The 23,179-nt window shown below is 62.6% G+C and overlaps 1 protein-coding gene and 1 long non-coding RNA gene across 4 annotated transcripts; both read right to left on the reverse strand.

Moving 5' to 3' along the window:
* Positions 1 to 80: 80 nt before the first annotated feature.
* CDC42BPG (CDC42 binding protein kinase gamma) lies at positions 81 to 18,482 on the reverse strand. Of its 3 annotated transcripts, XM_014446717.2 has the most exons (38): positions 18,247 to 18,482; positions 15,724 to 15,815; positions 15,562 to 15,645; positions 15,095 to 15,190; positions 14,653 to 14,801; positions 14,065 to 14,158; positions 13,607 to 13,807; positions 13,234 to 13,482; positions 12,762 to 12,841; positions 11,805 to 11,902; positions 11,635 to 11,715; positions 11,250 to 11,347; positions 10,974 to 11,153; positions 10,630 to 10,722; positions 10,358 to 10,479; positions 10,207 to 10,279; positions 9,880 to 9,986; positions 9,680 to 9,794; positions 9,309 to 9,457; positions 9,142 to 9,230; positions 8,786 to 8,838; positions 8,607 to 8,711; positions 8,458 to 8,517; positions 8,067 to 8,172; positions 7,690 to 7,823; positions 7,471 to 7,610; positions 7,292 to 7,373; positions 6,409 to 6,625; positions 5,817 to 5,840; positions 5,466 to 5,528; positions 4,751 to 5,350; positions 3,552 to 3,649; positions 3,388 to 3,472; positions 3,126 to 3,246; positions 2,791 to 2,908; positions 2,486 to 2,600; positions 2,285 to 2,370; positions 81 to 1,252 (listed from the first exon to the last, which is right to left on the reverse strand). In XM_014446717.2, the coding sequence occupies exons 1-38, from the start codon at positions 18,404 to 18,406 to the stop codon at positions 1,196 to 1,198; spliced, it is 4,674 nt and encodes a 1,557-aa protein (XP_014302203.1). In that variant the 5' UTR covers positions 18,407 to 18,482; the 3' UTR covers positions 81 to 1,195. The 3 variants fall into 3 exon arrangements, with proteins under 3 accessions (XP_014302203.1, XP_014302204.1, XP_023601403.1); XM_014446718.2 differs by lacking the exon at positions 5,817 to 5,840; XM_023745635.1 differs by lacking the exons at positions 14,653 to 14,801; positions 15,095 to 15,190; positions 15,562 to 15,645; positions 15,724 to 15,815; positions 18,247 to 18,482 and adding an exon at positions 14,446 to 14,619.
* A 520-nt stretch (positions 18,483 to 19,002) lies between these two features.
* On the reverse strand, positions 19,003 to 22,004 carry LOC111823572. Its single transcript, XR_002826624.1, has 2 exons — positions 21,076 to 22,004; positions 19,003 to 20,425 (listed from the first exon to the last, which is right to left on the reverse strand). It is a non-coding gene; the product is annotated as an uncharacterized LOC111823572 (long non-coding RNA).
* Positions 22,005 to 23,179: the final 1,175 nt, after the last annotated feature.

Here is a 23,179-nt window from a genome sequence, read left to right on the forward strand (position 1 = left end):
CCTCCTCCTCCTCCATTTCTGGTCCTTCCCCCACCCTCCCCGTTTTCTGAACCCCAGGAAGACACATCCAGGCAGCCAGGCCAGCAACTTACAAAGTTGTCTTTATTGTTTCCTTCCTGCATCGCAGAGCATCGGGGTCGACCCCTCCCGGGAATAGGGCATTTGAGGAGATAAATACTTACTTTGCCCCTCACTCATCAGCAGGGGGAGGTTTAATAAAAATAGTAATATAATAATAATAATAATAATGACTGTGCTCAATAATAAAATGTCCCCTATGATCCCCTAATACACAGTTGGTCGAAGCTTTGAGAAAAGGACCCTCCTTTTTGGGGAAGGGCCAAAGTGTGCCTGGAGACCCGCCAGTGGACCAGTCGGGCGCCCATCTCCCACCAGGTAGCCCATATAAATACCCTCCCCGTCCCATCCCTGCTTAGGAATTCTCTTCTCCTCCGGACGGATTAGATGACAATGTCAGTTGGCTTACTGAGCCTCTCCCTGTTCCCAACCCCACCCAGCTCCTCCCCAGAGAAAGGACCCGTGGGTGTGTTCCCCCAATTCCCTCTCCCCTTGTCTCTCTTGTTCATCCATCTTCCTTTATCCCTCTCTCCTCTGCATGGCTTTTCCCTCCTTCTAATCACTATCACCTCCTCTCTCCCTACTTGCCTCTCACTTCCTTCACCTACATCCTGCCCCCTGCTTCTCTCGCTTCTTTCCTCTGGCTCAGAGCCTGTCCTTCTCGCCCAGTCCCTGAGCAGAGACTGGGATATGCCCCAACTTGGCCTTCCTGGGGGCTGGACAGTGCGCAGCCCAGACCTGAGTCTGCTGCCAGGGACCTGGCCCTTCTCCGTCCCTGACTCTTCCAAACCCCGAGGCTTGGCACTGGAAATGAGGGCTTTGGCACAATCATCCCTGGACACCGGGACAGAAGAGCCCCCGGCCCACAGCGGAAGGGGGACCGTTCTGTTCCAGTGGCTGGCACAGGATGGGCTGGGAGTAGAGGAGACAGGCGGGATGAGGGCTGGGAGTCAGGTTCCCAGGTCCGGGGACTCAGCCTCCCAGTGGCTCCCCAGCCCAGGCTCTCCCTGAGTCCGAATCTCCACATGTCCCGGACCAGCCGGAGCGTGGCACTCCTCAGGCTCTTTGCTCCCTCACGTCTCAGCCCTGGGATTCGGGTGGGCCCTGCCAGAGGGTGTCAAGGGGAGCTCTCTGATTCAGGGGCGGGGGGGAGGCTCCGCGGCCGCTCTGAGACCTAGAGGGGAAAGAGGAGGAAGTCAGGGTAGAAAAGGAAAGGACTCTTTTCACGCCGAGCCACTGCCTCCGGGGCCTTCCCAGGACCCAGCACCGGCTGCAGCAGGGCCCTCGGAGGAGGCTGATGTGAGGTGGGGGTGCGGTTACGTGAGAACTGGGGAACTCGCACCTAATCCTGGCGTCCAAATTAACGTCTCTTTGTTCACTCACTCTATGCTTCACTCAATCAACAGACATGCGTTCCTTTGGACAGAAGACAAACTTGATCCCCGCCATCAATGAGCCCACAGTCGAGGGCGGACTGGCACCCAGACAAAAACCAAAGCACAGCAGACTGACAAGGAATGGGCGGGCGGCGGGCACCACGGGTGGCACCAGCCCCAGAGGGGCAGGGACACCTGGCCAGGTAGTCAGGTGGTCTCTGGAAAAGGTGACATCGGTGCAGAGCCTGGAGGGTGGCCTGGCATTAATCGGGGTGAGGACAAGAAAGGGCATCCAGAGGAGAGGGAGAGCAGGGGCGAGAGCTTGACGGTGTGACCGCACAGGGCAAGGCCCAGGGCCCTGGGTGGCCTCGTGTGGCTGGGGGTGGTGATGGGGGTGACAGCTGGAGAGGGGGCTGGAGGATGAGTAGGAACCCCCATCTCCAGCCAGAGTGAGCTGCTCTCTGCCATGGGCTGGGCCTCCGTTAAGAATCCCAAGAGGTCCCCCTCTGTGGCACTGCCCCCATGTGCGGAGCACCATGCGGAGGTGTCATCACCTCACACCGTCTCACAATAACCTCATTTTACAGGCAAGACAAGCTCAGGGAGGCCAGGCACCTTTCCGGGGGCCACACTTCGGGGACAGTCAGAGCCAAGACCCCCACCTCCAGGCTTCCGCAGGGCCCACTGTGGGTGGGACAGGTAATGGTCTGTATCTCTTAGGGTCCAGGGAAGGATGGGCCTAGCTTGTTCTCTGGCCTCAAGTCCCAGCGAAGGGCCTAATACCGAGCAGAACTGCCTGTATGAGGAGGGAAACGCTCCCACTGGCTTACCTGTATCTGGGAGGCTGCGGGGCTCAGAGATCCCTGCGGGCAGGATACGGACTCGCTGGACAGGGATGTCCACGGCTTCTTCTTCACTGTTCCAGGAACAGGGTGGGGGGACAAAAACACAAGGTCAGCTTTGAGGGGTCCGAAGGGGGTGGAAACTGGGGAGAAGTGTGGAGGCTCAGGCGGCTGTGGGGCTGTTCTTACTGGGGTCCGCGTTCCCGTCGCTGCCCATGGAGGCTGGGCGCCGCGAGGCCTCGGAGAAGCTGTGGGGCCGCTGCGGGACGGAGCTGCGGGCACCTCGGCCCTTCCCTTCAGGAGCCTGTTGGGGGGCGGTGCGGGGGGTGGGACTCAGCGGCACAATAGACCGTGACACTGAACCCCAGCCGGCCGCCAGCCTGGACGTGCTGAGCGCCGGGTACCAGGTGAGCTGAGGGCAGCAGCGAGCGCACCGGAGAAGCGCTGATTGGCTCAGCCTCACCAAGGAGGTTTGTGATTGGCTCTGGACTCACCGGGGGCGGGTCCCTGGCGCTGGGCTTCCTGTCCGTAAAGCCCACGTGTACCAGGTGGTTGAAGTTGGTGGGCGATGAGATGAGCTTGGAGCGCACGAAGGGGTCCTTCAGCATCTCCCTGCGGGCAAAAGTGACTCAGAGAGGGGGTAGGCGGAGGTGCCCGCTCCCACCCGCTCCCGCCCCGGGACCCCCTCTCCTGGGGGTGACTCCCCGCCCCCCAGGGCGGGCCTTTGCTTCTCCCCGCCCCCAAGGATTGGTTCTCCCCGCCCCCAAGGGTTGGAGGCCCCGCCCCCAAGGGTTGGAGGCCCCGCCCAGCCATTGCATCACGCGCGCACCTGCGCTGCTGCTGTCGCTGCTCGTCCGACACCCGGAAAAAAAAGCGGCGTTTGCTCTTGGTGCGGACCAGCTGGCGCCGGCTGTTGTCAGTGAGGTCGGGGATGTTGAACTCGTCCTTCTCTGTGGGAGAAGCGGAGAGCTGGGCAGTGCTCACGAGTCCCCAGGGCCCCAGTCCGCGGGCGCTGAGTCCTCCACCCCCACGTGCGCACAGGTGAACGCACACCTGCGTACCCACAAACACAAGCAAACACCCTCCCTCACCTGCCAGACGGTTCCTGAGGTAGGTCAGGCGGATCTTCTCGGTGCCATAGAGGAACAGGGAGCCCTCTGGGTTCAGGGGTCGCACCTGAGGCAACAGGCACAGAGGTCACACCATGCACCCTGTCCTGCCCCAGGCAGCCCCAGGGGTCTTGGCAGGCCCTCACCTTCTTGAGGGGCACCGTTTGGACCCATTCTGCTTTCCTCACATCAAACACGTCGATGGAGTTCTCGCTGAACACCGTCAGGTAGGGGACTGCGTAACCTGCGGGGTAGAAACTGCTTGTGCTGTGCAGCCCTGAGCAAGTGGAGCACCTCTCTGGGCTTGTTGCCTCCTCAGCACCACGGGAACACCCTGTGCCCTGCCAGAGCAGAGTGCAGTCCTTTCTGCCCCACCAAAAGTCCTTCTTCTGAAGACTTTCCAGGGGGCCCCACCCAGCTTCCATAACAAACCAGAGATAACGATCTTGGAGTGCCACTCTCTGCCGTGCCAGGCATACTTCTAACCACTTTGCATATTTTTTTCTCCTTTAATTCTCAAACAACCCCTCACTTACAGAGGAGGGATCAGAAACCTCAGAGCTAAGCAATGGGCAAGGTCACCCAGTGGTGAGTGAGAGCTGGGAATTGGCCCCAGGCTGTCTGGGTCCAACGCCTACCTGTTGAAAGTCTGTGCTACACCCAACCCACAGGCCCCACCCCAGAAGAGCCATTGCTCATGAAGGGAGCTCTGTCCCTCTTTCAGCCCATACGCCATTACACCAGTCACCTGTGAATGTGCCAAACTCCCCACTGCCCCACTCATTCATTCATTCATTCATTCCTCCAAACAGTCCTAGCACCTGGAGTGTGCTTGTCAGGGGTGGGTGCTGGATGTGATGAAGAAACCAGCCCAGCGGATGTGCAAGCCCCCAGTGCACCAGAACAGTCATTACCAGAGGGAGCTACGAGCCAGGGCAGAGGTCATAGAGGTGGGGGAGTAACAAGGAGCCAAGGACCCATGATGAGGAAGAGCGGGGAAGGGAGCATGGAAACAATGACAATGACAGCGACCATGGCGGTCACTTATGGGGCCTGAGCAGGCCCTGGGCTGGGTGTACTTCAGAGTTTGCCAGGTACAAAAAGAAGAGCAGTTCAGGCAGGGGGCAGGTGTGATCTAAGGCATGGAACAGGACGATCCTCTCTGAGGCACTGAGGGCAGAGCTGGGCATGGTCAGGCAGGAGGCTGCACACTGGCTTCCGATGCCAGCTCAGGTGTTTGGGCAGGACCTGTCTTCCTCTGATGCATGCGATACACCTCAGGTGCCTGGCCCTCTCCCGCCCCAAGCCGGCCCCAGGGGCCAGTCCGGCTGTCCGCTGGCCTTACCCCAGCCTGTGGGCAATGTTGGCCACAGCAGTTCATGGATGCGAGACTTGCGGCCGGCGCTGTCCACGTAGACCCCAGCAGTGGCGAAGAGCAGCAGGAACTCACTAAGGCTGAGCTCCACGGCACCCAGCGCCTCGCCCAGGCCCCCTCTCGATGGTGGCAGCTCCTCCGGCATCAGATTGCCCCCCAAGGCTAAGGGCGCAGCCTCATTGAGCAGCGGGTAGAGCGAGAAGGCACCAGCTGCGCCCACACACAGCCGGTCGCCCAGCAGCTCCAGGCTCTGCACAGGTGCTGGTGCCTGCAGCTCACGGATGCGGTGGTGCCAGGGCCCCGGGCCTGGGCCCAGCTGGTAGCAGAGCACTTGGCGCTTGACAGCTACACAGAGCACAGGGGTGCGGGCCTGCAGGATGCGCCCGGCTGCCAGCGCCTGGCAGCCTCGAGACTCAGGGATCTTGGCGCCTGTCACCTCTGGGCTCTCCAGCTCGGCCAGGGGGAAGAGGCGCACGCTGGGGCCTCGGCCACACAGCGCGGCCAGAAGGCCCGCAGTGGGGCTCAGAGCCAGCCGTTGTACCCGCCGGCACTCGCCCACCTGGAAGATGTCTGTGGAGTTGGTAAGAGAATGTCACCACCAGGTGGGTGAGCAGCAGCTCAGTGCCCATCCTGTGCCCTGGGGCGAGCCCCGCCCACACCAGCCTTGGCCCAGCTTGGCATGTACCATTGCTATGCAGGTGGATCACAAACAGCCCCTCCTCGGTGCCCAGAGCAAGCCGGTCCTGGTCTGGGAGAGGGGAAGAGAGGGTCAGGGGTCAGAGGGCCTGTTCAGAGGCAGAGCCTGGGCAGTCCACCTGCCCTTGCTGAGCCTCCGTTTCGCCCTGTCCCTGTGCCACTGAACCCTTCTGTCCCAGAGTCCAGATGGCTCTAATGGTAAAGGCTGTGGGGCAGGGATGGGGGAGAGGCCCTCCACCCCAAGCTGTGGGATTTGGGGTAAGTCTTGGAGATTCGGTTTCCCCTAACGTAAAATGGGGACAATAAAAAATAAATAAAAAAGTGGGGACAATAATGGTACCTTCCTCACTCAGCTGCTGTGAGACTGGAGATGAAGCAATGCAGGTAAGTGTGAAGCTCACGGCAATCCTTGCTCAATATATGCCCCTTTGCCCTGACTCCTGACTGACACAGGAGACCTGGCGGACCACACAAGGCCCAGGCTCCTGGGAGCACTGCGAGCGCCTCTCCCCCAGCCGTCTGTCATGGAGACTCCGGGCTCCTTGCCGACCCAGCAGCCTCATGGGAGACGGTGTGAGGCTCAGGTCACCCAGCTGCTAGTTCAGAGAGCTGAGAGCAAAACACCTGGCTTATTTCCTATTAAAACCTTAGCTCTGTTCACTCGCCTGAGATTCTTTTAGAAAAAGCAGATGGAGGCCCAGAGAAGTTGAGCAGCAGAAGCCAGGTTCCTGCCCCAGCCTGGGCTCCTCACACAGCCATGCCGAGGGGACGGTGGAGGACTCGTGTGCAAGGCGGAGTCCACATCTCACAGCTGCAGGGACTGGGCAGTGGCAGCAGCCCTCGTGATTGGCTGGGCCAGCACTGTCCCTACAGGCCCTAACTGCTCCCCCAGGCTGCCCGGAACAGGCCGCACCCCCTGGCATGAGGCTCACCGATGATGGCAGCGCAGAGCGTGTGCGACAGCAGGGACAGCCCATTGTCATAGGCCTCCTTGAGGGTGTACACAGGCCGGGGCCTGGGCCGAGTGTCCAGCAGCAGCCGCTGCAGCTCGCCCAGCACCTGCAACCAGCGCTCCCGCTCCCCCTCGCTCTCCGCCAGCAGCAGCACAGTACACGTGACGGGCGGCACCGTCAGCTGGGAGGCTGTCACCTGTGGGCAGAAACCCAGGCTGGAGGGCTGCGGGCCGAGGGCCAGTTGTCCTTCCTCCCTTCTCTCTGTGCAACAGTTGATGCTAATTAACCCAGACGTGAGCTTGCCGGGCGCAGAGCTAGGTGCTGCTTAGAGCAGGTGATGAGCAAGGCAGGGGGTCAGACAAGCACAGGGACAACTGCAGAGCCCTGCCCGGTGCTGCGGGAGGGGATTGGCGGGCACCGTGGGGACACAGGTGAGCGGGGAAGGGTGACCTCCCAGGGGAAGAGGCAGTCCCGGGAATGGCAGAGGTGGGGGAGGGACTGGCAGAGGGAGCAGAGGTGAAGGGGTCCACAGTGCAGGGCACTCCGGAAGTGGAGAAAGCCAGGTGTGGTCAGAGCAGAGAGACCCCAGGGAGAGGCAGGGAAGGCCTGCAGGGTCAGAAATGTAGGGCCTCGAGGCCACGGCAGGAGCACGCTGAGGGTGACGGGGAGCCACAGGTGAGTCTAACAAGGCAGGACAGCCAGCTTCCCGTGTGGAAAACCCTGCCCTCCAGGATGGAGCGTGGGTGCACGGAGAGGAGGGGCCGGGATGAAGGGGTCAGCCATGGAGATGGAGAAAAGTCGGTAGAAGGGGGTCCACCTGACAGTGGACGGTGGTCTGGCCCATCCCGCCCCAGGCACTTACCCTGAAGATGCGTGGCAGGTCCTTGGACTGGGCGTGGATAACATCAGAGGCCAGGACTGGGGTGGCTGAGAACTGGGGGTCCCTGCAAGGTTCATGGAATAGGTAGGCGGTCACCCTCCCCCTGGCTGCCCCCCGTCCACCCACTTGTCCCTTGTCCCATGCCAATGCCTGGCGCCCACCTCAGATCCAGGGCCTGCAGGAGGGCCCCGCTGGCCGGGCTGAGCCGAGGGTCTGGGGCGTCGAACAGCAGCAGGCGCGAGTCGCTGAGGGCGGCAAACACCCGCTGCCAGCCCCGCCGGACGCCCGCGGGCCGCGGCACCTGGGGAAGGCAGGCATGGGAGGGCCCGCCCGGCCACTGCGCCACCGCGCTGTCCTCCCTGTCCCCGGCCCCAGCTCACCGACAGGAAGCCCTCATAGGCAGTGCCCGTGCCTGTTTCGGGGTGTACTCCCAGGGCCGTGCAGAGGAGATCAGGGGGCACAGGACAGGGTGGGGCCTGTGGGGCGCACGTCCAGTGACAGAAGTAGCCGCAGGCTGCGGGGAAAGCAGGAGACGGGGTGTGAGCCTGGGTGGGGACAGCCGAGAACCAGGACTCGGGGCGTTCTCAGCCCCAGGCACCCAAGCTGTCACTGACTCCCCATCGAGGGGGAAAAGAAAAACTCAGCAGTGGGAACGTAGCCGGGGCTGAGAGAAGGAGCCTGCTGTGTCAGGATCGGGGCCACTTCTGTTCGTTCCTGGCTGGGAGGCAGGGGGCCGGGGAGGGCGGGGGGGTCTCACCGTCACAGCCCAGGGCCTGGCGGCCCAGGCCCAGCATCAGCGAGGTGCAGCGCAGACACTTGGTGGGGGACGGGAAACTCCGGGGGCGCAGCATGTGTGAGCCAGGCTTGGGGGGGAACATGGCCGTTATTCACGTCAGACCTCAGCCTCTCAGGGCCCTGCACCCTAGTCCTGAGGCAACCCTGAAGTGTCGGCCAGGACCAGGGAGTGAGCCAGCTGGCAGCGTGAGCTCTGAGCCCCAGTGAGTGTGTGGCAGCCCTCAAACCCATCGCCACCGCCACCCGCGACGTGGTCTGCGGGCCCTGGTGCAGGTGGAGGAACCACGAGGGTCCCTGGAAACCCAGCAGAACGGCCTGGTGCCCCCACCCCGCTCCACCCTCTAGGCACTGACCTTTGCAGGAGGACCTTCTGCAGGGGCTGTGGTAGCAGCAGGCCCTCTGGGGAACACAGCCTGCGGGGGGTTGGGGGGAGAGAGCGAGCGAACAGGTGAGAAACGCACAGGCACAGGGCCCCCCAACTGCAGGTTCCCACCGTCCTTACCCCCAGGCGCAGGCTGCGTCGGCCCTCCGGCCTCAGCTCTGGCTCCACTCCGGGTCTTGGGGCCTCTCCTGAGATGCCAGGGTCCTTGGCAGAATCCTTCTGGGGCTTGGGGGCAAAATCGAGGCCTCTGTGCCCGTCCCCAGGACCCTCCCCAACCAGCCCCTGTACCGGGTTCTTACCTCTGAGCTCCGGAAAGGCAGGAAGGGGATCAGGGAGTTTGAGGACTTGGTGTCTGAAAACAGAGGGTGTGGGTCACTGGGGTTGGGTCCCTGGCCCAGCCCTGACACTTATTCCTGAGGAGCCATGGGCCAGTGGGGGCCTCAGTTTCCACCTCAGTGAAGTGGGGCAATGACTGCAGGCTGTGGTGGCGGGACCTGGCATACAGTAGGTGCTCAGTACGTGCTGGCTAACAGATGGTGGGGTAAGTGACCGTCTGGAACAAATTCTTGTCTCCACGCCCTGCAAGGCTGTGTGGGATCCCCTTGGTAACTGAGGCTGCAGTGGGGGCAGGACAGCCATGCACACGGCCACTCACCTCCTGGCCCGCGGGTCCGCAGCTCCTCCCGCAGAGCAGCCAGCTCCTGCTGCAGGCCCCGGTTCTGCTTCTCGGCCTCCTGCAGATGGCTGGGGAGAACCGGTGAGAGCTCACCACCCGCCCCTGCACGGTCCTGGTGCCCTCTGCAGCGCCTGCCCTGGGCTCACCTCTCGGCCTGCAGCTGGGCCTCCTGCACCTGTGTCAGCTGCTCCTGCAAGCTCTGCTTGGCCCGGATCTCGGCCTCCAAGGCCGACTGCAGCTCCAGCCTGGCCGAGGCCTCCATCTTCTGCAGCCGCCTTGCCTTCCACTGGTGGTCCTGGTGGCCAGAGGGCACCCATGTAAGATGCCCCCTGGGACTGGCTGCCTCAGAGGCCCCCTCCGGCCAGAACACACCACTGCCCATGCCACCTGATCAGGCGCACAGCCCCAGCTCTGCCGATGACACTGTGGGCTGAAGCAAGTCACTGCTCTTCCATGAGCTGTGTCCTCACCTCCAGAGTGAGGCACCCCCTCCCCACTGGGTGTCTCTGGGGCTCACCAGCGGCCGGGCAGGGAGTGTCTGGGTGCCCACGTTCCTCAAGGACTCCAGCTCCTCTGCCATCTTGGTGGCCAGGGCCTGCAGGTAGCCTCTTGAGACCTTCTCATCATTCACCCTGATTGGAAAGGGGGCTCAGGGTCATGGCTGAGGCCTCAGCTCCGCCTGGGCCCAGCCTCCAGCCTCCAGCCCATGGCACCCACCAGCTGAGGATGTCGGCGATCTGGGCCTCCCAGTTGCCCTCTGTCTCCCGCCGCTCGCCCTCCAGCCGCTGCCGGCTCTGCTGCTCCCGCTCCAGCTCTTCCACAAGCTGGGGGCCAGGTGGGAGGTGGGGTCAGTCCCCAGGGCCCGAGCAGCGGAGCCCTGCCTATGCCCGCCCTTGCTCACCCCCTACAGCTTGCCTGCCTGCTACGGGCACTGCCCTAGGGAGACAGCCAGCCCTGGGCCCTGGCCGCTCTGCCCACCTCTCCTGCTGTGCCCCTGCCAGGTCCCTCTGCCTGGCTGTCTTGCCCTCTGTCCACCCTACTGACCCGCTCCTGCTCGCGGCTCAGCCGCCGGTTCTCTTCCTGTAGCCGGCAGAGGGCCTCCTCCTTTCCACTGGGCCTGGAGAGGAGAGGATGCCTCGGTTACTCCCACGTTCAGCCCTGGTCCTGCCCCCCAGCCCCCAGCTGCCCAGCTCACCCGTGGCCACGGGCCTGCTCCAGCTGTACACGCAGGGCAGCCACCTCCTTCCTCAGCTGAGCCTCCTGAGGCCCGCCCTCAGGCGATCCCGTGCCGTTGGTCTCAGAGGCAGTGTGGACGGTCTGAGGACACGGAGAGCGGTCAGGGCAGGGGCCTGAGAAGCCATGGCCCACTCTACCGCTGGGACCCAGGCCTGGACCCGAGGGCCCTGAGTCGGGTCAGGCGGAGGGAAGTGCCCCTTTAGGGGGGCTGGGGGGTTTAGAACTCAGTACCTTGACCCGGGAAGATTCTTTCTCAAGGCTTCGCTCCCGCTGTCTCTGAAGCTGTGTCACCTCCCGGCTCAGGGTGGCCACCTGGGCCTGCAGCTGTGATGGGGTGCAGAGGCAGCCAGTGCTGACCTGCCCACCCCAAGCCTCTTCCTGGCCTTGCTGCAGACTCTCAGGCTTTGCCAGCCACAGCAGGAGTGAGGCAGGGAGCCCCAGCCCGCGCACCCTAACCATCACCCCCTGCTCAGACCTCTGCCGGCCACAGTGGGGAGCGCAAAGGCACCGGGGGGGTCCCAGAACCTTCACCCAAGCTCCCTGGGCTTCCTCCAGCCATGCCAGGGGTCACTTACGTCTTTCCGGGCAGCCTGGGCTTCCTCCAGCTGGGAGCTCAGGGCCTGGGTCTGGCTGGCTGAGGCCACCTCTCTCTCCTGAGTCTCCCGCAGCCTTTGGAGCAGCTCCTCCTGCCTGCCCTGAGCTCTGCACAGCTCCTTCTCCTGTGCCCGCAGCTCTGCCCGAGCCTCTGCCAGTTCCTGGGGAGTCGGGATGGGGAGGACAAGCCTGGAGTCAGGGCAAGGACCTCCTACCATCGAGCCCTGGGCCACTCACCCACCTCACCAGGCCCTCACCTGCAGGAGCCGGTCTCTCTCCTGCTGTAGGTCACTGTCACTACCAGCAGGGGGCCCATCCGTCTGCGACAAGGGGGCCTTGCTGTCCCTCAGCGTCTCTGCCAGGAATTGTCACTGAGACCCGCACATACTGACTGCCCAGCCTCAGCCAGGCACCCGCCTGCAGTGTCTCGTGGAGCCGTGGCCGCAGCCTGGGAGGGGGGTCTCCTCGGCCCACTTCCCATGTGCAGGCTCAGAGTTTGAGATAACTCCCTGAGCTCACACCGCAGGTACAGAGCAGGGGCAGGACCGGAACCCAGGGTGGACTCAGGTGTGCTGGGAAAGCAGGTCAGCCCCAAGGTGAGGGCAGGGGGCAGAGGAGGGGCGGGACGGGTGAGTAGGATACCTGACAGCCTGTCCTGTAGGGTCTGGACTTCCTTCCGCAGCTGCTCCAGCTCCCGGTGGTCTGAGGGGACCTGCAGGGCCTCTGCCGTGGGGAGAACCACAGGTGAGCAGCTAGTCCGAGGCAGGAGCCCGGGTCAGACCCGCAGCCCTGGCCCCGCCGGCTCCCGGTACCTTGGAGCTTCCGGCTCAGCTCCGTCTTCTCCTGCTCTAGACAGCGGAGCTTCCGCTCCAGGGCAGCCAGCTGCTCGGAGCTGCTCTCGGGGCCGGGACTGGGGAGAGCAGGGCAACACAGGTCAGCAGAGACCCCACCCACCAAAACCGCCTCCATTCTCCCACATGCAATCATTCATTCACCCAAGAAACACCCACTATGTGCCAGGTCTGTACCCAACCCTGGGCTCTGTGCCGGGAAGAGAAACAAATCCGACCAGACCCTGCCCTTGGGAGTCCCCAGGCTGGTACCATGGGCAGCAGCCCAGGGCAGCGGCTCCCAGATCCCCAGGTCCAGGTTTAAGCCCCTACAAGCTATGTGACCGTGAATAGTCATCTAACATATCTGAGCCTCAGTTTCCTCTCAGGAAAATGGAGGTGATAACAGGGTTTCTTCCAAGGATTGTCAAGAGGACTCGGTGACATGGGTCCCGTGGGCCCCACGCCTGGGGAACGAACGGTGGGCACCCATGAGTGCGGCACCCAGTGGGCACTCCACGCGTGCGGCTCAGACGCATTGCTTACACCTGCGGTGCCTCTTCTCCGGGACCTCACTATGGCCTCAGGCCAGCCCCACGCATGGAACTGGGTCATCCTGCCCATTTTACAGAGGCACAAGGTGAGGCCTGGGCAGCAGCACGGGCCCTTCCCATGCGAGGCCTCTGGCTCCCAGTCCGGTGAACTTCTAGTCTGCCATGGAGGGAACTGTGAGGGCCAAATGCTGGGCGGGACCCGGAGGGGGCCTGGGCATGGAATCACGGGACCCTGAGGACAGGGGGGCCTGTCTTCCTGCGGCTCAGAGCACACATCCTCAGCACCTGTCCCCTGCAGGCACCAGTCCTGACAGGCTACCCTCCCAGTGTCCTCCAAGCCAGGCAGCCCCCAGCTTCCCAGCAGGTGTGTGAGGACCAGACTCACCTGCCCGAGGTGTAGGTGAAGCCCACGAATGGTAGGTGGTGGCCTGAGAAGGCCCCATGGGAGGGTGGTGGCAGGGTCCCCTGCAGAAGGAGGGGAAAGAGTTAGAGTCTCCGGGCACAGCTCCAGGCCGAGGCTTCAGATCCAGGAGACGCCTGGGGACTGGGAGTGCCGCCCTCGGAACATGGCCCCCACCTAAACAGACCACACTTCCCATGAGTCCTTGAGGCTATGGCCTCCCAGACACCACTGGGCGTCTTCTTCCTTATACAACTTCTACAACTTCTGGTTAATAGAATGACCCGAGGTAAAGGACCCTCACTTGGCACAACCCACCTCAAGGCAGGTGAACTGTAACTCCCAAGAGCCTCTGGGGTCTGAAGGCCTCAGGCCCAGCCCAGCAACTGCTTTGGGAAACTTCTAGGGGCTTCCCACAGCCAGGGAGGGTCCTCCTGCAGTGGGACCCACCACGCACCGGGTGGTTGAGGGTGTCATCGTCCACATCGAAGTTGGAGGTGTCCACAGGCCCCCGAAGCTCAGGGATGTAGGGGGCGGTGCTGCTCGCCAGCCGCTCCCAGTCCACACCTTCGAAGAAGGGATGGTTCCGGAAGTCGTCCAGCCCTCCTCGGCCCAGACGCTCCTCCTGGCGGCACAGCAGCTGGCGGATCAGGTCCTGGGCGCTGGCCGGCACATCCGGCACATCCGAGGGGAACTGCAGGTGGTCCTGCAGGCCGGGGGAGAGGTGCGGGTGGGTGTCCGGAATCCCACCCCCACCTACAGGCACCACCAACCTCGTGGACTCGGGAGTCCCGCTGCCCTCCCAGAACCCCCGAGCCTGGCAGCCAGACCTCATGGTTCATGATCTTGGCGTAGGTTTCCACCAGGGATTCAGCATAGAAGGGCGTTTCCCCAAAGAGTAGCTCGTAGGCGCAGACCCCCAGTGACCACCAGTCACACTGTGGGCCGTAGTGGCCCTTGCCCTCCTCCATGGCCTGCAGGATCTCAGGGGAGATGTAGTCGGGAGTCCCCACTGCCACTGACGAGTCCACCTGTGGGCGGTGGTGGTGATGAGGACACGAGGACAGCCCCCGGCTTGGCTGGGCCTGCTGGCCCCTCACCAAGGGTCTAGGCCTGGCACCCCCACTCCCCAGGGATTGGCTGGCCTGGTGCGCCCACCTGGGCCCTGGGCCTAATCCTTCCTTCCCCTGGGAGCCTGATGCCCCCTGCACTAGGCCTGGTGCCTCCCAGGCCTTGGGGGTGTTTCCAGCCACGTGCTCCCTGCCCCACCCCGGGGCGGGGTCCTTACCATGCCGCTGTTGTTGAGACGTAGGCAGGAGCCAAAGTCGGCCAGGCGGATGTGCCCGTTCATGTCCAGGAGGATATTGTCCGGCTTGACATCCCTGGGGGAGGCAGGGAGAGTGAGGGGCCTGACCTGTGTGTGTGGCTGGGTGTGTGCACGGGCACGCGTGTGTATGCTCACAGGTGCTCCTGCATGCGGCATGTGGGACGGGTGAAGGCTGGTGGCCAGGCCTCCTAGCCCCCAGGAAGGAGGAAGGTGGCTAGCCTGGGGAAAGGGATCCGTAAGGACGACCCTCAGAGGCAGCAGAGTATACTGTGGGGGACACAGGAGCAAACCACAGCTTGGCCACCCACCAGCTGAGTCACCTGGAACCAGGCAGGTGCTCACCTGTGCTAAGCCCTGACTTGCTCATCTATCAGATGGAACAATGAGCAGCCCCATCACATAAAGTTTTTGGTGTGAGTGTTCAGAGGCATCAAGCAGGTGAAGCACCCAGCACGGGGCTCGGCACGTGGTGAGTGCTCGGCAAACGGCAGCTGTCCCCAGAGTTGTCGGCAGGGACTGGAGAGGGCGCGGGGGCTTTGCGGGCCCCACCTGTGGACGTAACCCAGCTGGTGCAGAGAGTGGATGGCCAGCACCATCTCAGCCAGGTAGAACTGGGCCAGCTCGGGCGGCAGGCGGTCCTCAAAGCGGCTCAGCAGAGTGAGGAGGTCCCCGCCGGCGTAGTAGTCCATCACCAGGTACTGGATGGTGGTGGGGAGGGCAAGAATCAGATGGAGAAAGGGACACCTGCCCCAGGACCCCACCTCCCAGTGGCCCCGTGGGAGGCAGGGCTATGGCTCCCACCAGCTCTGGGGCGGCCAGCTCCCAGGCAGGACTCCGGCAGAGGGTCCAGGCCCTGGAGCTGGTTGGGAGGGGAAGCCTGCTGGTCCCAGTAAGAGGGACCGCTCTCCCCTTGGGCCCAGTGCCTCTGGACCCCAAGGGCCTTCTCCTTTGTCCCCAGGCAACCCCCTCCAACCTGGCCCGGGGTCCTCACCAGGTACTCCTCGTCTTGGAAGGCGTAATGCAGAGCCGTCACCCACCGGCTGTCCCCCTTCACCAGAACGTCCCGCTCCTCCCGGAAACAGGCTGTCTATAGCAGGTTTGGGGGGCGGGATGGGGTGGGATCAGAGTCCAGGAAAGCCCCACGCCAGCTCAGGGGATGGAGTAAAACTCAGGAAGTCTAGGAGCTCAGATTAAGGTCTCTGTATGGGCCAGAGCCCACGCTTTATGGCTCTGGGCCTCAGTGTTATCATAAGGGAAGTGGGAACAACTCCACTTGCTTCCAAGGAAGGTTTCTAGTGAGGAAGGGATGGGGGAGTCGGCAGCTGTTGGGGGTGGATCCTCTGCCTGTTGGGCAGCCACACCACCTCTTCGCCTGCACGCCCTGTATGCCAGCACCCTCTTGCCCTCCCCCCTCCCCCGTGTTTAGGGTGCCGAAGTCTCACCAGACTCCAAACTGACCTCGGCCCTCTTCAGCATCTCCCATTTGTGCAGCATTTTCATGGCAAAAATCTGCCCACTGTCCCTCTGCCTCACCACGGCGACCTGAGGCCACAGAGAGCACTGGGCTCAGTGCTGTGGGGGCACACACCCTCCTCCCGCCCCCCCAGGCCCTCTGCTCACCTCCCCGAAGGCGCCTCGGCCGATCACCTTCAAGATCTCAAAGTCATCTCTCTGCAGCCGCAGCTCCTTCACTTTTGTGACGAAGGGGCTGGCTGAGGGGACAGAGAGCGGGGCTCAGGGAACCTTGGGGGAGGGCCCAGGTCCCTCTCTCACCTGGGGACAGCCAGGAGCTATAACTCCTATGAGGCCAGGGCAAGGATGACCTCCCCAGGACAACCTCCGGCTAAGGGGTCGAGAGGGGCTGCAGCCCATTCAGCCATGAGCAGGATGCACGCAAGGTGGGGTCCTGACTCTGCTGACTACCTGGCCCTGAGACCTCCCTGAATCCTTGGACCTCTGCCCCCAGACTCCAGGCAGCCTGGGTCCCAGGGACTGATGGGACTTGTAGTCCTCCCCAGCTTGGGGGCTGCCCCTGACCAGCCAGGTCACCCAGGGCAGGTGGGGATACCATTCCCACCCCCAGCTCACAGTTCTTAGCCACCTAGCAAGACCAGGCCAGAGCCTGTCTTGGGAAACTGGACAGGCAACATTCCTTGTCCCCAGAGAGGCTTCTCTGCCACTGAGGAGCTGTGGCCCAGTCCTGGGCCCCTGTAGGCACCGGGGTACCTTGGTTGGGGTGAGGCCTGGGGGAGCCCAGAGGACAGGTAGGACAGGGTCTCCCCATGTGGGGCCTCCTCGTTGGCAGGCACAGATAGGTCTGCCCAGATCCTCACAAGACTCAAATGCAGGGCCAAAACCTCTCCGCGGCTCCTGACGCTGGCACTGGAAGATGCGAGCACTCAGGACCTCCTCCGGGCCTGACCAGCCCTTGAGCCCGCCTCCCTCTCTGGACTTGGCCTTCACCTGGCCAGGATCCTCCTCCTTCCTGCAGTCCCTGATACTCCCACACGGGGCATCTTCAGCCACGCCCAGGCCCTCTCCAGGCCGGAGGTGGGACTGGGGCCTAGAAACTGAGGGAGGCCAAGAGTGACCAGTAGGGGTTGGGGTCAGCTGCAGTCTGACTCCCTGCCTCAGTTTCCCCTGCCAGGCGGTAAACGCCCTGCCAGCTGGGCGGGTGTGTGGGTGGGACAGAGAGCTGCTCCACAGGTTTATCAGGCAGAACCCCCGCAGCAGGGGTGGAAACCTCATTACAGAAATTAATTGTCTCTTTCCCAGGTCTGTGTGTGCAGCTGAGAGGAGCAGCCACAGGCCTCCAAGGGGGAGCCGAGGCCAGGACGGCTACCCATCAGCCAGACAGGGGCCCAAACCAGGGGCCCAGAGACAGGAGGATCAGGTCCCCAGGACAGGCTGCCCAGTCCCCTGGCCCTGCCCCAGGGGATGGGGGCTCCAGGCAGGATTGGGGACAAGTTGGGGCAGGAGCAGAGTGAGTCACCACCCTGCAAGTTACCTCGGGCGATGTCAACAGGCCCCCACACTGGGGTCCCAGGCAGAGGTGCCAGAGGCAGGCAGGGAGGAGCACATGTGTGTGCAAACACACACACGTGGGTGTGGCGTCACAGGGGGTGATGACAACACAGTGAGACACAAGCATCAGGTGCAGGAGTCCGGGGAGAGGAGAAGGCAGCAAGGAGATGGAGGACTGAGGAAAGGGCTGCGGGCTGGGGACCACTCAGTGGCACGTCTCAGGCTCCCAACTGGGCCAGGCTGGGCCCTGTGCCTGCCCAGAGCTCAGGAGTGCCTGCACACTAGTTGCCCACTGGGCAAACACCCGCTTCACCGCACCCTCCCTCCAGGCCAGGCCCCATGCCCTACCCCCATGGCCTGGCTGGCACCAGTGCTCACAGTGAATTCAGGGTCACCCCGGGCCAGCCACTCCCGGTGACTCAGATGAGTCAACCAGGAAGGGGCACAGATCCACCTCCAGCCAGGCCTCCCTCCCTGGCCCTGGGGAAAAGCCCTCAGGAAACCTGGCCAGCGGCTTGGACAAAGGGGCTGAGGTTGGTGTCCAGTCCAGACGCGGGTGGTCTTAGATGCAGGGAGATGGGAGTGCGTGTGGGGGGGCCTGTGACACCCACAGACTGTGCGTCGAAGCAGGTGTCTCTCCACCAGCTGAATACGAGCGTCTCAGTGAGGCCGTGTGGGGTGCGGGAGCCTGAGAACGCATGTGTGCCAGCGGGTGGCATGCACGGAGGGTGCGTGTGGGTCTGTGTTCTCACAGGTCATGCGGTGCGATGCGTGAGGAAGGGATTCTGGACGTGACTCTGTCGAGCGTGTATTGCACCTGTGTCTGGGTCTAACCTGGGACCACGTTTCTTTGCGTCTGTCCATGTGAGATGAGTGTCGTGTGCATGTCCCAGGGTCTGTGAGTGGAAAGGAGTGTGAATCTGAGTGACGGTAAGGTGTGCAGGTGACTAAGAGGCCCGCGGGTCCGCTGTCAGGCCAGTGCCCAGCGGCTGCCGTGGGGAGGGGGGCGGTGGGCGCGCGGCTCCCGGTGGGAGGGGCTGTGGGCGGGCAGCGCGGAGGGAGAGGGTCCTGAGGCGGAGTCCCGCGTCCACCCTCCGCGGTCCCGCCCGAGTCACTCACCCCAGCTCAGGAACTGCGCCACGTTGCGCTCTCGCCGCAGGGGGGCGCTGCTGAGCTCGTGGTGCAGCCCCAGCAGCAGATCCAAGAGGCCGTCGAGGCCCGGGCCGCCGCCGGCCTCGCCCCGCGCCAGCCGCTCCAGCGCACGCAGCCGCCGCTCCATGGCTGCGGCCGAGGCTCCGGCCCGGGCTAGAGCCGGGCCGCCCGCATGTCCGCCGTCGGTCGGTCCGCCTGTCCGTCCTCGGATCTTCGGCGCGTTCTCCCCCCCACCCTCCCGCCCTCCCTGCTGTCACCTTCCTTCCGAGGCCTCCAGCGCGCCCTCACCTGGGCGGCCCGCCCCCGCCCTTCCGCCCCGCCCCCCGACGGGCAGGTGCGCGCCGGCCAATGGGAGATCCGACAGTAGGGTGAAGGTGGGAGGGCGGAGGCGAGCGGGGGCGGAGCCAATCCCGGCCAGGAAGTGGGGGGGCGGGCCCGAGCGCCACGAACTCCTGGGCAGGGCGGGGCCAGGCGGGGGTCTCTGGGGGCCGGGAAAGCCGGCTAGACCCCTGCGCGGCCCTAGACCCAGCCTGACCTGGGCCCTCGCCCACCCCCCACCAGGTGGGGATGCCCGGGGTTCGGCAGCTCCCCTCGGCTGGCGGGGCAGCGGCCGCCTCTTTCTCAGCTTAGGGAGAGGGGCTCGGGACGCCCGCGGCCCCGGAGCCGGATGGGAGTTGTAGTCCGCTCCCTTCCCGGGATGTCCCCCTTCAAAAAACTCGCCAGTTTCTGCTTTCATTTTATTCGTATCGTTACAGCCACCTGGGAGACAGGTGTGTGAGGCAGGAATGGTCACACCCATTTGGCAGATGGACACACTGAGACTTGGGAAGGACAAAATGAATTGAGAGGCCGAGGATGAGGGGACCCTTAGCTAAACCCTGCAGTGGGGCTGAGCCGGCGGCCCCCCCATAGGCTCTGGGGTGTGTGTGTGTGTGTGTGTGTGTGTGTACTTTTATTAAAGCCGGCGACTGGGAAACAAGGGCTTAGCACAGAAGCAGCAACAGGAAGGCCTAGCAGGGCTGCTTTGGCTCACTGAGAAGCCAGCGAAAAGGGAGCCTTGGGGCCAGGTTCAGGGAGTTAGCAAGAGACAAGCTGCCGCTGGCCATTGCTTCCCTGATGGCAAGTCTCCGGGGGTCCTTAGAGTTTAGGAGATGCACGCCTGGGGGGAGGGGGGGAGAGCAGGCCACCACAGGCTCTCAAAGCCCTGGGCGGGGCAGGGCCTTCGCCGGCCTGGAACTTAAAGGCCAAGAAGTCTGACCGGGGCTGGAGGTCAGGAGAGGGCGGGGTTGGCTTATCCAGTGGCATTTCTGACTTCTGTCCAGCTGTCTCCAGCTGGGCTGGACCAGAAACCACAGGACGGTGGGTCTGTCCAAGAGGAGGGATCGAAGGGTGGGGTTTTTAGCGGCTTTAGATAACAAATTCTTCTATTAAAAAAGATCTTTTGGGCGGGTTTGCCTCCTCCCTCAGGCGGGGAGACCTTCTGGAGTCTTCTGGGTCCGGTTGCGAGCCTTGAGGGAGGAGGCACTCTGACGTCCTTGGAGCTGAAGCAGCATCCCTAGCAGCCCGGGGCTTCCCCACAGGTCTCTCCCATTTGATCTCCTCCGAGACCTGTCCCTGGGGGAACCAAGACATACAGGCTCTCTCCTACCCAAGCCAGGTGGGGGAAGGGAGCCAGGATTTACTACTATTATAATTATTATTAATTATTATTGCCAAGATTTAAATTTCAATGGCCTGTGTCTTCTGGGAGGGGGGCTGGGATTGTGTGGTTGAGCCCTCCGGGTTCTCACCTGTAGCATTCTGGGTCCTCCTTTTGGGGGCGGGGCCCACGGTAGGGTTTATGCCCTGGGAGGCCACAGGGGGGTGCCAGAGACCAGAGGAGGGCCAGGTGCTCCGGACCAGCCCAAGTTCCCATCTTCTGGGGAGTTATAGGGTAGGGAAAGGCTCCTGGGTAGGAAAACGGACCACTCCTCATTGCCCTTCTTGGACACTCTGATCCCCAAACCCACTCCAACCCAGCCCCCAGGATCAGCAGTCAAGGACCAGCTGGGGGGGCCTCTGGGTCCTGGCTGACTCCCTGTGTGACCTCGGGCAAGTTTCTTAGCTTCTCTGAATGCTGAATTTTCGGACAGGCCCCTCTCTGGACCTGCAGAGGGGAAACAGACAAAAACTGAGACCCACCGGTGTCTACGCGGGGCAGTCCATCTGGTACTGGATTCCCTTGGTCCCGTATTCCTTTTGTCACATCCTGTTCCAAGCCTCAGTTTCCTTGTCTGTAAAAGGGGGTTGGCTCGCTGCTCCTTTGCAGCTCAAGGTCAGAAAACCCCTCAAGACTCAGTCTGTACCTGAACCCCTACTCCAGACTCCACAAGCAGCCAGTCCCCCAGCCCCGCCATCAGAAGCAGCTCCTGCACTGGGCCCTGCTTTGCCCCAGCAGATCTGTTTTCTAATCTTGTGTGAGCCAGACCACCAGGGCTGCACAGGCCTCACCCCAGGGAGCAGGGTCTGCATGTGGCAAAGACCCTGGCCCAGTGAGTCTGAGCAGAAGACCTTCCCATCGCCTCCTCATTCACACTCCCTGGTCACTGCTTCCGGAGGCCCACCAGGTGCAGGGGCGCCTGTCCTCCCATACCTCTCCCCCTTCCCAGCCCCTTTGGTATTGAGGTGTTGGCACTAGCTCTAGGGAGCCCTGGGGATAGCAGATCATGGTAATTACATCTTCATTCCTGTGGTCCTTAGTATTTCAAAGCTAAGATCTGCTATCTTCACAAGGGCCCTCCCATAACAGATTAATACCTTGAGGCTGGGGAGGTGGGTGGTGCCAGCCTTGAGCTTCTCCTGGTTCCAGGCCGAGGCTAGTGCCTGGCAGCAGAAGGTCAGTCTGTGTCCCCAGACGCTGAGGACAGGGGACAGGAAAGGCCAGAGGGCGGTGGACTTGATGTAGGCCTCTGGGAAGGGCCTTGATGACGAGAAAAAGAAACTGTCAGGCCCTGTCTGGTGTGCTCAGAGTGTTGGCCCGTGTACCGAAAGGTCGAGGGTCGATTCCCGGTCAAGGGCACGTACCTGGGTTGCAGGCCTGATCCCTGGCCCTGCTCAGGAGAGAGTGGGAGGCAACCAATCAAAGTGTCTCACATGGATGTTTCTCTCTCCCCTTCCCTCCCTCTCTTCTACTCTCTAAAAATCAATGGAAAATATATCCTCCGGTATATTTCTGAGGCGAGCAGAAAGAAAATGGTGGTTCACATAAGGGGGCTGCCACAGAGGGGGAGGTGAAGCCCAGAGCAGGGGAGTGGCCGGGAACCCAGGCCTTCTGAACCCCAGAGCATAGGTCCCTGAGCCTGGGAGTGGCCCAGACACAGGCAGCCTCGGGGTCTGTCCCAGCCACCTCTTGGGCTCCTGAGCGGCCTATGGGGCTCCCTTCAGTGGCTGGGGGCGAGCCTCTCCCAGCCCGGCCTCAGGAAGCCACTCTCAGCAGATGGGCCTGCAGGGCCACTTGCATTGGCCCGCTGCCCTGGCCCTGGGCCCCACCGGAAGCACAGTGCCCCACCCCTGCCCCAGAGAGCCAGGGACCAAAGGGAGGCTGGCTGGGGGTCAGACTGTTGACCAGGCCTGTGGCCGTGGGCAAGTCGTTTCCCCTCTCTCTGGGCTGCTGTCCGTTCACAGTGGAGAACTGCCCCAGCTCAGGTGTGAGGGGCAAGTGGTACACGGGGTGGCCACCAGTGGTCGCGGGAAAGGGTCCTCATCCCGCGACCCTTTCATACAGTTCCTCATGTTGTGGTGACCCCCAACCATAAAATTATTTTCGTTGCTACTTCCTAACTGTAATTTTGCTATTGTTATGAATCGTAATGTAAATATCTGATATGCAGGATGTCTTTTCATTGTTACAAATTGAACATAATTAAAGCATAGTGATTAATCACAAAAACAGTATGTAATTATATGTGTTTTCCGATGGTCTTAGGCGACTCCTGTGAAAGGGTCGTTCGACCCCCAGGTTGAGAACCGCTGGTCTAGGAAGAGTGTGGTTGGAGGGTGGGAGCTGCATTGCCGCTCAGGCTCCACGTTTTATCTAAACGTGTGTCTATGTGGGGGAGAGGCTGATGGAAAGGGTGATGTTGAGGGTCCCCACTCCCCAAGCTAGTCCTTGGCAGCCCTGCACTCCTCCTCCCCCGCCCACCCCAGCACACCAGGGTGTGTCCTTTGAAAAGTCCAAAGCTCCAAATGGGTGGACAGATGGTGATTTCATCATCCTGGCTTTTCTTCCAGAAACCTTCTGTGCTGCTCCAACACACCATAGGGGCTCCCACGCTCCACGGAGGCTGCAGGCCATGTGGTTTTATAATCAGCAAACCTTCTGGGCGCACAGGAAGCCAGGCCTGAGCCCCATCGGCCACCACCCCTCTGGCCCATGGGCGCCACCGAGTCTGTGAGCTGCTTTAGGGAAGGGTGGGTCCTACCTGCTTTGTTCTGGGAGTTGGGTGGGGCGCTGGGCTCCCTGCACCGACCCTTAACCCCCCCCCCCCGGCCCCCCAAATGCACTGGGTGCTGAGCAAAGGTGGCCACCCTAGGGGCCCTGCCTCTGAAGCAGGAGCTTCTGTTTGCGTTTTGCGAGCGAGGAATCAGGCTCAGAAGGGAAGACAAGTCTCAGGGAGTGAGCGGCGGAGCTGGGATCCCCGGCCTGTCTGCCTGAGAACCGCCCTCTGTGTGCTTTGGATGGAGGGGCAGAACTGGTGGCTGGGTGTCCTGACCCTGTCAAGCCTGGTGGCCTTGGGCGAATTCTGTGACCGCCTCTTTGAGATGAGAACAGGACAAGGGGTCCACTTCATGGTAACATTTTTGACGGCAGAAGTGACTGTTTTGAGATCTCACATGAAGGGCTCCCGTGTGGGGCCCGGAG

Source organism: Myotis lucifugus, unplaced genomic scaffold, assembly GCF_000147115.1.
Source record: "Myotis lucifugus unplaced genomic scaffold, Myoluc2.0 scaffold_562, whole genome shotgun sequence".
Lineage (NCBI taxonomy): Eukaryota > Metazoa > Chordata > Mammalia > Chiroptera > Vespertilionidae > Myotis > Myotis lucifugus.

Excerpts from the sequence above, each read along its gene's own strand:
- CDC42BPG (XM_014446717.2), bottom strand. The coding sequence starts at position 18,406 with ATGGAGCGGCGGCTGCGTGCGCTGGAGCGGCTGGCGCGGGGCGAGGCC. Across the intron at positions 11,154-11,249 it reads AGAGAGACCGGCTCCTGCAG|GAACTGGCAGAGGCTCGGGC; the intron begins GTGAGGGCCTGG and ends CCGACTCCCCAG. Across the intron at positions 9,458-9,679 it reads CACTCCCTGCCCGGCCGCTG|GACCACCAGTGGAAGGCAAG; the intron begins GTGAGCCCCAGA and ends TCTGGCCACCAG.